The sequence below is a fragment of the Schistocerca cancellata genome, chromosome 6 (assembly GCF_023864275.1).
Source record: "Schistocerca cancellata isolate TAMUIC-IGC-003103 chromosome 6, iqSchCanc2.1, whole genome shotgun sequence".
NCBI classification, from domain to species: Eukaryota; Metazoa; Arthropoda; class Insecta; order Orthoptera; family Acrididae; genus Schistocerca; species Schistocerca cancellata.
Window position 1 is genome coordinate 511151895 of NC_064631.1, and position 14292 is coordinate 511166186.

The 14292-nt window shown below is 37.5% G+C and overlaps 1 protein-coding gene across 2 annotated transcripts in view; it reads right to left on the minus strand.

The window, feature by feature from the left end:
* The window catches only part of LOC126190945 (NBAS subunit of NRZ tethering complex-like), a 410919-nt gene that overhangs the window by 231130 nt on the left and 165497 nt on the right, over positions 1–14292 (minus strand). For both annotated transcript variants that reach the window (XM_049931590.1, XM_049931589.1), the window contains exon 25: positions 5490–5680. In XM_049931590.1, the coding sequence (XP_049787547.1) occupies positions 5490–5680 (191 nt within the window). The remainder of the gene's footprint in view (positions 1–5489; positions 5681–14292) is intronic.

Consider the following 14292-nt stretch of genomic DNA (forward strand, 5'->3'; position numbering starts at 1 on the left):
TCGGAATGGCCCAAAAAGCCATCTCCCCCCTGAATTTCAAACAACTATGCATGATGTCAATTTCTCTAGATAGAACTACTCCAGGAGGTAACCAATTCTCCGCCGCTAACAGCAGCGCAATCAGGCCTAAGGATTCTGGAGAGCCTGAAGCACCATGTCGTTCAAGAAATTCAAAATCCTCTAAACTGAAGAAAAACAACGTACATTTCTTTGGAACCCTAAATATTAACTCGCTCTTGAAGCCGGGAAAACTGAAGCAGCTCACCAAAGTCTTGAAGGTATATAAAATCCAAATATGTGCGCTGCAGGAAACCAGATTTGCAGATGAAGATTTAATGGATTATGAAGGATACAGGATATTTAAAGGAAAGAAAGGCTGGAACCCATGTGAAAGAGGCCTTCCCCACCTTGGAACAGGCTTCATCGTGAAATCTAACTGGGTAAACTCAATAACCGACTTCCAGTCACCTAATGAACGCTTGTCTTTTCTCACATTCCGCGCCCTAAATAAAACCTATACACTTATTAATTGCCACGTATCCATCAACAATGACAATAAGAAAAACCCTCAGAAAGTAGATACATATTGGGAATCTCTAGACCACGAACTTTCTAAAATCCCAACATCAAATGTGAAAATACTGTTTGGGGACTTCAATGCACAAATAGGCCAAGAACAAAAATACAAAAAGCAGTAGGAAACTACCCGGCTCACAAAAGGACAAACAGAAATGGAGAAAGATTAATAGAACTATGCAAGGGTCATAACTTAAAATTAATGTCTACAAATTTCAAAAAACCTCCTAAGAAACAGAAAACATGGAAATCACCAAACACAAGTATTGGAGAGTTCCAGATAGATCACATAGCCATCACACACTATAATCAAAAAGAAATAATGAATGTGAGAGTTCGGAAAGGGGCAAACATTGTAACTGACCACTACTTATTGACAATCAAATTAAATTTCATACCACAAAGAAAGAAACAAAATACAAAACAGGAAAACTCAAAAGATAGACGCAAACATCTTGAAAGAGAAAAGAGAAGAATTCTGTCAAAACATAGTTATATGTTCGGATAAATGGGAAGATATAAAAGAAGGAATGATAAGATCTGCTCAAGAAGTCGCAAAAATGAAAAAGAGAAAGAAACACGAATGGTGGGATGAGATATGTGAGGAAGCAATAGAACAAAGGATGAAGGCATGGAAGAAATGGCACTCAACCAAAAGTGATAATGACTACCTGGAGTTCAAACAGCAAAGATCTTCTACAGCAAAACTCATTAGATCAGTAAAAAGACTATTTGAAAAGAACCAACTTATACAAATTGATAAAGATTTTAAGAGAAACAATAACAGATACTTTTACAGCACATTCAGACAGAAACTACAAAAATATGTAGCACCAAATCTGTGTTTTAAAGATACCAGTGGAAAACTGGCAATGAATAATGAAGAAAATTGTGAAATATTAGCAAAATATTTTGAACAACTCCTCAACTGTCAGGAACCTATTGAAAAATTACCAACCAACACCCCAAACACAGTAAACAATAATTCTGAACCCCCATGCCTCATAGAAATCAGAGAAATCATTAAAAACCTTAAGAACAATAAAGCACCAGGGGAAGACATGATAATTGCAGAAATGTGGAAAAGTGTGGATAATACAACTCAAGAAAAACTACTGGGAATAATCAATGAGATTTGGAGAACGGAAAGTATACCAGAAGAATGGAAAACTGCATTAATCCACCCCATCTTCAAGAAAGGGGATAAAACCGATGCAAATAACTACAGAGGGATATCTTTACTTCCGGTAACGTATAAAATTCTATTTAAGGCCCTACAAAACAGATTGGAGAAACAACTTGATCAAGAAATTGGTGAATACCAAGCAGGCTTTAGGAAGGGAAGATCTTGTGTGGAGCAAATTTTAAACTTGAAACTAATTATTAAATATAGACGATTAAGAGGAAAAGACATCTTTATCACGTTTGTTGACTTCAAGAAGGCGTACGACTCCGTTGACAGAACAACCTTGGTTAACATCCTTAGGGAGTTTGGAGCAGACAAGAAAACAGTCGCAATCGTCAAAGAAACACTTACGGATACCTATGCAAAAGTAAAGTTCCGTGGTGAGGTATCCAGACCATTCAAAATCAGAACAGGATTAAGACAAGGAGATGGGTTGTCACCTACCCTATTCAACTGTGTGTTAGAAAAAGTTATTAGAGAGTGGAGGAAGTAAACGACTGAAGAAGGAATACAAAAAATCAGATTAGGAAGAATAAGGGATGGATTAGAAGTAGATTGCCTCGCTTTTGCTGATGACTTAGCGATTCTGGCAGGAAGTTTGGAAGAAGCAGTCAAACAGATCAATATTCTGAATGAAACAGCAGAAAAAGCAGGACTGAAAATCTCCTTTGAAAAGACAGAGTACCTAACCAATGTAAAAGAGGCACCGAACAATATGATTACAAAGTATGGCCAGATAAAGAAGGTTTCTAATTTCAAATATTTAGGGGAAATCATCCAGCCCAATGCTTCAGATAAAGAAGGAAATAAAACAAGAACAAGAAAAATGGAAATGGCATTCCAGCTAACAAAGAATGTGTACAACAAGCAGTCAGTATCAATTAACGCAAAAATAAGGCACTACAACACTGTGATTAAGCCAGAGTGTCTGTATGCATCTGAATGTTTAGCAATGAACACTAACAAGGAAATGGAAGCTATAGCAAAAAAGGAGCGAAAAATCATTAGAAGAGTACTTGGGCCGAGGTTTGAGAATGGGACTTGGAAGCTTAGAATTAATAGAAAAGTGTATGACAAAATTGAGAAAGTGGGAGATACTATGAGGAAGAGAAGAGTGAGCTTTTATGCCCATGTGAAAAGAATGAATGATGAAAGGCTGACAAAGAAAATATTCATGTTTTTTGACAAGAACCCCAGAACCCAAATTACCTGGTTCAAAGAAGTCAAAGCAGACTTAGAGGAGATGGGTATAGGAGAAGATGATATAACCAACACAGACTTAATGAGAGACAAAATTCAACATTTTGAAGGATTTGAAGTGAAGAAGAGAAGAACTGGAGGAACAGTGTGGACAGAAGACCGAAGGGAGCAGCACAGAGAGAGGATGAAGACATATTGGCAGAATAGAAAAGAGGAGGAGCGCAATAGGAGAAATGTACATTGAAAAATAGTTGTTTAACGCGGTCCCTAGATGGCCAAATCGGAATTAAAAAAAAAAAAAAAAAAAAAAAAAAAACTAGACTTTTCTGAAAATTATGCATTTATAGTTCAAGATGCTATCCAAGGATATCATTTGGACAACAGTCAAGCAACTCTCCAGCCATTTGCGATTTACTATATAAGTGAATCAGGTGATGTGTGTGTCATGAACCTGTGCATTTTTAGTGACTGTTTAATTCATGATGCCATTGCAGTTCATGCCCACATTCGCACTGTCATGGCATATGTGAAAAACAAGCTGCCTCACATACATTTTGCGAAATACTTCAGTGATGGGGCAGCTAGCCAGTACAAAAACTATAAAAATCTCAAAAATTTATGCATTCATTACCACGATTTTCAGATTCATGCAGAATGGAATTTTTTTGCAACAAGTCATGGTAAAAATGTATGTGATGGTATTGGTGCTACCATTAAGCACATGGCATCATGAGCTAGTCTGCAGCACCCTACAGAAGGTCACATTCTGACACCTCATGAATTATTTACCTGGGTACAGAAAAATATCTCTGGCACACAATCATTCTATGTTTCGAAAGATGAGGTGAAATCAGTCAAAGAGTTGCTAAAAAGTAGACTAGAACACCTTAAAACTGTTGCAGGCACAAGGAGCCATCATCACTTCTCTCCAGCGGACTCTGACAATGTGCAGATGAGCAGACTGTCTGGTTATAACTATAGGTTCATGCACAACATGTGTCTTCACAGTGTGTGTGACTCAGGGTTCAGAAGCAAAAGCAGCAACATACAACCAGGTTGCTATATTATTGCTGTTTATGATGACAAATGGTTCTTAGGATGTGTTGCAGAGTGCTGTGAAGCAGAAGGTGATGTATTTGTGAACTTCATGGCACCAGCAGGACCAGAAAGATCATTTCATTGGCCACATTTGGCAGAAAGGTGTTGGATTCCTTTTGAACATATTCTTATGACAGTTCCAGTTCCTATCACAGTGTCAGGAGGACAGTACAATTTGCCACTCAATGTACAGAGTACAGTAGCTAAAGTGTGGGAGAAGTTCTGTTCAAAGAACAATCGACTGGTTTTTAGCAGTTACGGTGCAGTAAACATTAATGATAGGTTGTGTTAATCTGTCTATTATATGTTGTTGCCTAGTGATTAAACAGTTGTGGGAGAGGATAAGAAGAGGCAGAACAGTTTACGATATGTCTTTACAAAATTGTGTTGTGGAACAATGGCCACATCACCAAAAACATCTGTCAACATCCATTGTACTCAAATGTCTTGCAATAACATGCTGCTGAAATTTTGAGATATATATCATTATAGTCTACTTATGCAGTGTGTGAAATTTGGCTTGGATACCACTTGTCCCTCTTGTGCTACCACATTTTGAAAATCCATGTTTTTCAGGTAATTTTTCAAATTTTTGTATTTTTGTGTACATGTAACTCAGTTCTTGTGACTGATATGGGCATTATGAGTTCTGTGTGTGTTTAGGCCATATTAAGCTTACCACAAAAAATTTATACCCTTTTTGAGTGAATTATATTTGGCACAGAGGGCACCTACAATATGTACCTTTTAACGTATTACATTTTTTTAATCACATTTTGGAATTTTTTATTTTCCCTCAGAAATATGTTGTTGGTGTTTTGATTCACAGAGTGTGTTCTCTAAGTGGATGTTACTGGGTTGTAAAAATTTCACTGGACTGTGTGGAATAGTTCCAAAGTTATTAAGACCTGAAGTTGGGTCTGAAGATAGATTGCCAGATGCGGGTTGCAATTTCCAGGTCACGCCACCTTCTTTCACAAGTCATAATTCTGGAACTAATTGGCAGGGGAAACTAATACTTTGTACACGAGTGTTCCACACATGGTAAAATTAGTGTACTGAATTTCAGTCAAATCTGAGACTGTAAGTAACTATGTAACAATGGCAACTATGAACAGCTTTCCTGTGGCTAACACCAAATAATGAAAAAAAGTGGAATAAATGCAGGTAGGCACACACTTTATGAAGTCCTCAGTTTATCAGAGAAACGACACATCAGATCTGTCAACAAAGTGGGCAGTGGTCACTACTAAATGATATGAAAACAAAGTAAAAAAAGCATTTGTATCTAGCACTATGTAATAGTAAACTAAACTAATTAAGAGCACAAAACATGATGCAATTGAAATAATCAAATAAAATATGTTATAAACATGTACTACATCCACTGGGCTAGAAAGTCTAAAGCATATGATGTACTGAATAGTACCTGGTTGTCAGGAGCTTATCCAACATGTCTGGCTCACAGTGCAGGACAGCAAAAGAAAGAAAATCGCATCGCTGCTGTACATCAGAAAATTCTCTACACTGCCCTAGTTGCTGCACAACTTGCCACCCAATCCCATGGTTGTTGTCCACTATGTTTTTGCAGATTTCCGCACAACATTTAAAATCTTCTGCCTTATGAAGCACAAAAATAAAATACATATATTACACAAAATACACATAATCTAAAATATTAAATCTGTCAACTGTTGAATAACCTAAAAATTTAATTCAAAGGATAATTAACATTATGTAAAATAAATGTTTCATCCAGGAATTTCCATTATTGCAATAAATGACGTAAGTTTAATATGAGACAAAGTCCTGTGTGTAATACAAATCATGGAAGATGGCGTCACTATATAGTTGAGGTGTTGAGTAGTCAACAAGCAATCACAAAAACAAGACGGAGCAGATGATACGTCTACATCTTTCAATATGCTCTCCCCTCAGTGCAAATGTGCCATAGTGCATATTATGAACTGAAACTTTGAGAGATGCTCTATCCACTGATATGTGTCATTTTTCTGTGGTGTCATGTAGTTTTCTAATAGTCGTCTTCTGGAACCCAGGAGGTACTTATAGGACCCTGCCTGGAAGCTTAACAATCATTTCAGTCTCATTTATGAGCAGTCGTCCACTCAGTACCTCAATTATACAGCAAAAATTATCTTTACTATTAATTACTAATATCATTTTACGTAGAAATTATATTTTGTTAAAAAAATTTCTTGAAAGTTTGTTTTTTAGATACAGCTAGAATCTGTGCTTACAACAGGTATACTGATAAATGACCCAAATACATCAATATCAGATACATTCAGCATAACAATGGAACAATCTCACAACTCGTTCATAAGTAACAGCATACAAAAACTTAAATATTCTATTCCAAACAGATAATAATGAATTACAGGTACCTGATGTAGAGATCAGTGGGCATATGCTGGATAAGGTTCTGTGTGTGAAGTTTCTAGGCATCCACACTGATAATTAATTGAGATCGCAGCAGCACATGGATGAGTTAACCAAACAGCTCAGTTCTGCCTGTTTTGAATTTAGAATTCTCTGTGTCAGCTCTAAACTTCTCCTTTCATGAAACTCCAAGACTCTAAAACTGTGTGCTGGAGGAGGACAGGAAATTGGGCCATTGTCTTTCACATGCAATGTTTTAATTAATTTTATGGTCCAAATCATATCAACACTCTACTCTGCCAGTACCTCAATCCTGCTTTGAAAAGGCATCCTACTTGAGCAGACATTGTAGGAGAGTTTCTGTGGAGTTTTGAAAGTAGGATAGTGGAACTGGGAGACTGGCTGCCTGATAGGAAGCACGAGAGATACATCTGTCTATACTCTGCAAAATACCATGAGGCACATGACAGAGGGTACATTCCATTGTACCAATTATTAGGGTTTCTTCCCTTTCCATTCCATTCAAAGATGGAGTGTGGGAATAATGATTGTTTGAACGCCTCTGTGCAAGCAGTAATTATTCTAACCTTATCCTACACGATCCCTATGTGAGCGATACATAGTGGGTCGTAGTATATTCCTAAAGTAATCGTTTAAATCCTATTCTTGAAACTTTGTTAACATACTTTCTTAGGATAGTTTATGTATATCTTGAGAAGTTTTCCAGTTCAGTTCCTTCAGTACCTCTGTGACACTCTCCCATGGATCAAACAATCCTGCAACCATTCGTACTGCCCTTCTCCGTATACTTTCAGTATCCCCTGTTAGTCCTATCTGGTAATGGTGCCACACACTTGAACAGTATTCTAGAATTGGTCTCCTTTGTAGATTGACTGCACTTCCCAGTATTCTACCAATGAATTGAAGTCTACCACCTGTTTGACCCACGACTGATCCTATGTGATCATTCCATTTGATATCCCTACAACGTGTTGTGCATCCAGGTACTTGTATGAGTTGCCTGATTCCAACAGTCACTCATTGATATTATAGTCATAGGATAATACATTTCTTCATTTTGTAAAGTGCAAAATTTTACATTTCTGAACATTTAAAGCAGGCTGCCAACCTCTGCACCACTTTGAAATCTCATCAAGATCTGACTCAATATTTATGTAGCTTTTTTCAGATAGCACTTCATTACAGATAACTGCACGATATGCAAAAAAAAACCATTTCACTATTAATACTATCTGCAAGATCATTAATATACAACAAGAACATCAAGGGCCACAAGACACCCCCCTGGAGCACACCCAAAGTTACTTCTACATCTGATGGTGACTCTCCATCCAAGGTAACATGTTGCATCCTCCCTACCAAAGAGTCCTCAATACAGTCACAAATTTCACCTGACATTCGATATGGTCATACTTTTGACAAGAGGCGTAGGTGTGGTGCTGAGTCAAATGCTTTTCCAAACTCAACACATACAGCATCTACCAGAATGCCTTGATCCAGAACTTTCAGCATCGCATGCGAGAAAAGTGTGATTTGTGTTTCATATGATTGATGTTTTTGAAATCTATGTTGGTTGGCACTGAGGAGGTCATTCTGTTCAAGATACCTCATTGTGTTGGAGCTCAGAATATGTTCTAAGATTCTACAACAAATTTATGTCAAGGATATTGGATGATAATTTTATGGATCACTCCTACTACCCTTCTTGTAGACTGTTGTGGCCTGCATTTCCTCCCAAGACCTACGCTCCATTTTTTGTTCAAGGAATCTATGATCGATTAGAGTTAGAAGAGGGGCTAACTCAGTTGCAAATTCAGTATAGAATGTGACAGGAATTCCATTGGGACCTGGATCTTTGTTCAGTTTTAACAATTTCAGCTGTTTTTCAACACCACTGACACTAATACTTATTTCATTCATCTTTTCAGTGGCACGAGGATTAAATTGGGGCAGTTCTCATGAGTTTTCCTTTTTAAAGGAACATTTGAAAACAGACTTAAGCATTTCAGCTGTTGCTTTACTATCATCAATTTCAGTTCCTGTCTCATTCACTAGTGACTGGACACTAACTTTGGTGAAACTAACAGCCTTTACATATAACCAGAATTTCTTTTAGGTCTGAAGGATCGCTTGACGATATTCTGCTATGGTAGTTGTTGAAGGCATCATGCATTGCTCACGTGACACCCAAATGTGTTCCATTCAGCATTTCTCTATCTATAGCCCTACACTTCGTTTTACACCTATTATGCAGTAATCTGACTGTATACCACAGAGGTTCCCTCCGATTATGAACTGTTCTACTGGGTACACATCTGTCCAGTGCATGGTCAACTATTGTTTTACACATGAGGCAGGATTCCTCTGTGTGTTCCCACCCTGTGCTGAAACTTTCAAGTTCCTCACTTAGATATGACATTATTGATCTTTTATCTAGTTTACTGAACATATCTCTTTGCTTGTTTTAGTTGTCCTTTGTACTTTGGCAATCATTATTGCCACAACCACATCATTGACAGTGATACCAGTTTCAATGTGGACATCCTCAAAGAGGTCAGGTCTCTTTGGTGCCATTTCCTCCAATATATTTCCATCATGAGTGGGGTTCCTAACTATCTCTTCTATGCAGTTTTCAGAGAAGGCACTTAGTAAAGTTTCACAGAATGTCTTACCACGCCCACCAATAACAAAACTGTAATTTTTTGCAGTTAACTGTGGCCCTCATCCACACAGTACCTGGATAATACCGATGGTATGAACTGAGTTTGAGTTTTAGCAATCGTTCAGCACAAAATTTTAATCTCTCAGGATATTTCCAAACAAAAACTACACCAATAATCTAGAAACAGTTTTCAGTCTTTATGTATGCTGTGTGTAATAGTATCAAAAAAACCACAATGCATCCATTTTCATTGTGGGACAGTATTTCTATTGCTGTAAAAGATGGCAGAAATCACTATGAGTGGGAGTAGGAACAATTTCATACATAAACAACAAGGGGCTGCTGAACCAACATCATTAAATACCTATATTTTCATATTTTATATCACTATTGTGGGAGAAATAATACTTAAAATCAAAACACAACTATTTAAATATGAGTTAAACTAACACATTGAAGCCACGTGACTAAAATGAAAAAATTTAAAAAGCACTGGCTATGGCACAGATTTCATTGTGCAGTAAACAAAATGAATGGTCTATTTCTCATGGTTTAATAAGTATTTTTAATAGGTAACTTTACAACCACCACTGAAAGATGAAAGATTTCATCATAAATTTCTAACTCTAACAGTCATTTCTGTAAGTTGATAAGGTTTCTTTTTATTTTTTCAAACTGATGCATTCTCATAAGAAAACCTAGATTTGCGTATCTTGTTCAAAAGTTCATCAATCCCTTCAACATATAGCAAACTGATTCATGCTGAAAGGTACACTTGGCTGCACTGTGTTATAACATTGATCCCATTGTATATGAACCATGTGACTGTGGGTTCTATGCGTCAACAACAATCAAACAACTATGCTATATTTGACTTCCAACTTCCATTTTCCCCCTTTTTCCCAAAGATGTTTCTTGTATGTCAAAGTCAGATGAAAGTTACGTGCCCTGTCTTTTACAACAACAAAAATGAGGCTCACCAGATGGGATTAGATGGAAATTCTTTCCTTCCCATCCTGTCCGGTAAGTCTCCCCTGACTTTTCTGAACTGTACCCCTTTCCCTTCAACTCTTCTGCAAGAAGAAGAAACCACTGGCTCCAAAAGCTTGTAAAACTTAAACCTTCTTTTGTGCGTGTTCCCCTGCCGCAGCTTGGTGAGTAGATTTTTTACCTATCCATTTACATTTTACCCTTTTTTGTCACAGTACTCCTTGTTGGATACCAAGTCCATGCTACATTTGCCAGGATAGACCAGGAAATCTTGTTTGAAAAGTATTTGTAAGTAAACAACAAATATTTCATTTTGGAGAAAATTGATCCTTACTTTGCTGATGCTGCAATTAATTCCCAGCCTACAACTGATTTGTTTTTCAACACACGATATTCTTTGGACACGTATGTGCTGAGCAAAACTGTGAGGGATGGAAAAGTCCTGATGTGGTTTGACAGCCATTCCAGAAAGCTGCTACACAAGTAAAGATAGCTTATTTGCAAATTTAAATGTAATAAAAGTCTCAAAGATAAACCAAAACCGAATAAGGCAAAAATTAACATAAGGATGGTAATGTGTGAAGCATTCAACAAATTCCAAAGAAAAATTCTGCAAAACTGACCTGAAAGAAAATTCTAAGAAGTTTTAGTCTGATGTTAAATCAGTAAAAAGATCAAAGCCATCTGTCCCAATAAGCTGTGACCATACTGGCATTGAAACTGGGAATGGGGAATGATCACCATGATAAAATAAGGGAAATCAGAGCTCATACAGAAAGATATAGGTGCTTTCTGCGCGCTACACAAGATTAGAATAATAGAGAATTGTGAAGGTGTTTCGATGAACCCTCTGCCAGGCACTTAAATGTGATTTTCAGAGTATCGATGTAGATGTAGATGTATATGTAGACAGAGAGAAAACCAAAACACTATACCCCTTTCCCAAAACTGTTTCACTGCGTAAGAGAGCAATGTAGTTCTCCCTTTAAATCATTGTGTGAATGTCAAAATAACAGATATCAAAATATGAGACAAAGGGATAAAACTGCACCTGAAATTGCACAACAGAGAAAGACTGCTGGATTTCACGGGAAACAATTTGATTTTAGAGAAATAACTTGTTCCTCTTACAGTAGCACTGTACTAGAGATCACCGGAGAAGTGAAGCATTCCTAATAACTGGGGGAGGGGGGGGGGGGGGGGGGGGTGATCTTCTAACATATTTTACAAAACTGGCAAAGACACTTTAGCTTGTAGCTTCTGCAAACTTCTGCGTCCAGACCAATTCCTTTTCATTGAAATACACCTCATCACACTGCATTTACAGAAATTCTTCCATTTAAATAGAACCTACTAAATTATCACCTTCCAACATAACCTATACCTATTGTTTGTAGTCTGTGATCTAATATTTTAATTTTGAAAGTATTTTACATTATGATGCACGATTTCTAACAGCAGGTATTTATGCAGTGCACAGACAAGGATGTTGCCTGGATTTTGTCAAAAGAGGTTGTCGATTTGTTAAAGATGATCTGAACAAAAGAACTCATGTTTTTCATTTATTCTGAAAATTTTCATAAGGAACGATAAACCATTTTATTCATCAATAAGCCAGATGGTGATATCCAGTTATATACAGAGTGCTGTATTTTGGTAAACCACTAATAAGCAGTCATTCTCCATTCTCACTCTAAGGTCATTTTACACTCTTCTTCTTTCAGACTGAATTTGAGTTGAGGAGTGGATGAGCACTAATCTTTTACAACAATGATAATTATTGACAGCATTTTTGGAATAAAAACAACTAGAATAATTTTTGGTGGCAAAAGTGTAAAGGATATGCAATTATTCAACCTTAATCTTTCTTAAATTTCCACATTTAAGTATGCATTTGTCACATTGTAAGAAAAATCATTTTCTGCATTAAAGAATGTTCTGTTAGACAATTGCATGAGCCTAAATGAGGAGAATTTTGATCATTATTTATAAATCATATGGTTTTTTAGTGGCAGAAGTCTCCAAAAAGATGCTTGGCTCATCTTCAGTGCAGCTTTCTCCATTTAAACAATGGGGTTGCATCTTTAAGGGAATTGGAATCTGTCAGGAAAGAAAGGCATTTGGAAGTAATTTGCTGTGATTTACAGTAAAGGATCTCCCTGACATTTGCCTAAACTGAAAATGGGAAACCACAGAAAACCATTTTTCAAGACTGCTGGTGGATGGATTTAAACCACCTCACCTCCCGAACCCATGGATTGCAAGCTCGGCAGCTCAACATGCAGAGACAGCCCAAGTTGGTGGAGAATTTGGAAAAACTAGTTGTTGTACATTCTTTTAAAACCAAATAAAATGTATCACAACAAACTGAATTCTGACATGGCATGCTTTCCCTTTAACCATGCATGTTTAGTCATTCAACAGTTCATGAATGCATGCATATTTTACGATTTCAATGTGCTGGGAGTTGCTGGCTTCACTTATTATAGCATAAATAGATTTTGGATGAAAGGGGGAGGTTGGGATGCAGGGCGTAGTCAGCTTGCATGAATTCAAGCAGCCCAACAGAAACAATCTTTTGCAAACAAACGAACTAGAGAATGTGCTGTTATCACATACCCCTACTGCTCTCCACAAACCCCTCCCCATCATTCTGTATTGTAACTGGTTTCCACATCAGCCGGGTGACCAGACTGGGCGATATTTTGCCTCTTGGACTACTAATGACAGAATATTGAGCAAGTTTTTTTAAAGAAATGCTGTCATCATCATTTGGGTGACCAACGTGACAAAACAAATCCGAGTGTATTTTTATGCAATGATTTTAGTTTAATGTGATTTGTAATGATATTTACTGCTCCACTGCCATGTGAACTACTGAAATAGTGTAACCCAAAAGTTCTGCCAGCCTCTAAATCGCAACTGTAGTGCTAACATTAAACTGCTATAGATCGGTAAATAGACTATTACATTAGTGTGTATATATTTTTAAATGATTAATGGAAAATCTCATATAAAGATGTGTAACAAATACTAACAAAGAGGTAGAGGGGCTGGCCAGTACTTACCTCAGCTCGGTACAGCCGATAGATACACAAAACAGAACTGAAAATTTACGTTCCTAGCTTTCGGAACTTTGTTCCTTCATCAGGATGGAGAGAGAGGAAAGAAAGGGAAGGGAAACTGGATTCAGTTACTCACAACCCAGGTTATGAAGCAACAGGGAAAGGAAAACAGGGAGGGTAGCAAGGATGGAGGACATCCATGCCTCCTTGTTTTCCTTTCCCTGTTGCTTCATAACCTGGGTTGTGAGTAAGTGAATCCACTTTCCCTTCTTCCCTTTCTTTCCCCTCTCTCCTCCCTGATGAAGGAACAAAGTTCCGAAAGCTAGGAATGTAAATTTTCTGTTCTGCATTGTTTATTTATCGGCTGTACTGAGCTGAGGTAGGTACTGGCCAGCCCCTCTATCTCTTTGTTTGTATTTGTATATATTTTTAAGTTACAGTAATGTTAGTGGAGGAATCAAAATCTGTTTTCCTCTTCTTTCTTGTTACAAACTTTTTCATAATTCAAAGATATCACAACAGCACAAAAACAGTGAATAGTACACTTACATTAAATTCAACTACACCCAAGAACTGAACTGATTAACCAAACAACAACTGAACTCAAGCAACACAAACAACTAATCTTGGCTAAAACAGACATGGGTGATAGCCGATAGTGTTATAAATCTATCATTGGTTTTACTGTCTGAACAATGTGTATCCCTCCCTATTCCATCGTATGACTAAAAATCAAAATATTTTTCAATTTCACCTCACAGCAACTACGTCGTGTAATTTCATGTAGGTGACTGGGGGTGGGTGGGGGGGAGGGTCAGGACCCCCATGAACCACCCCCCCACTCCACCTTTGACTACATCCTTGACATAGGTACTCTGGACTGTACTGGCTATCCTTTTAGTTGGGGAGGGGGGTGAATGGGCAGGATTTATTCCCGGTCAAAAGCTGTGCTAATGTTTCCTCCCTAGGGGGGTGAATGGGCAGGATTTATTCCCGGTCAAAAGCTGTGCTAATGTTTCCTCCCTAGGTGGGCTAAGCTATTTTCAGGTCAACTCGATTTTTATTCACTGATCAACATACTGACATGCATCATG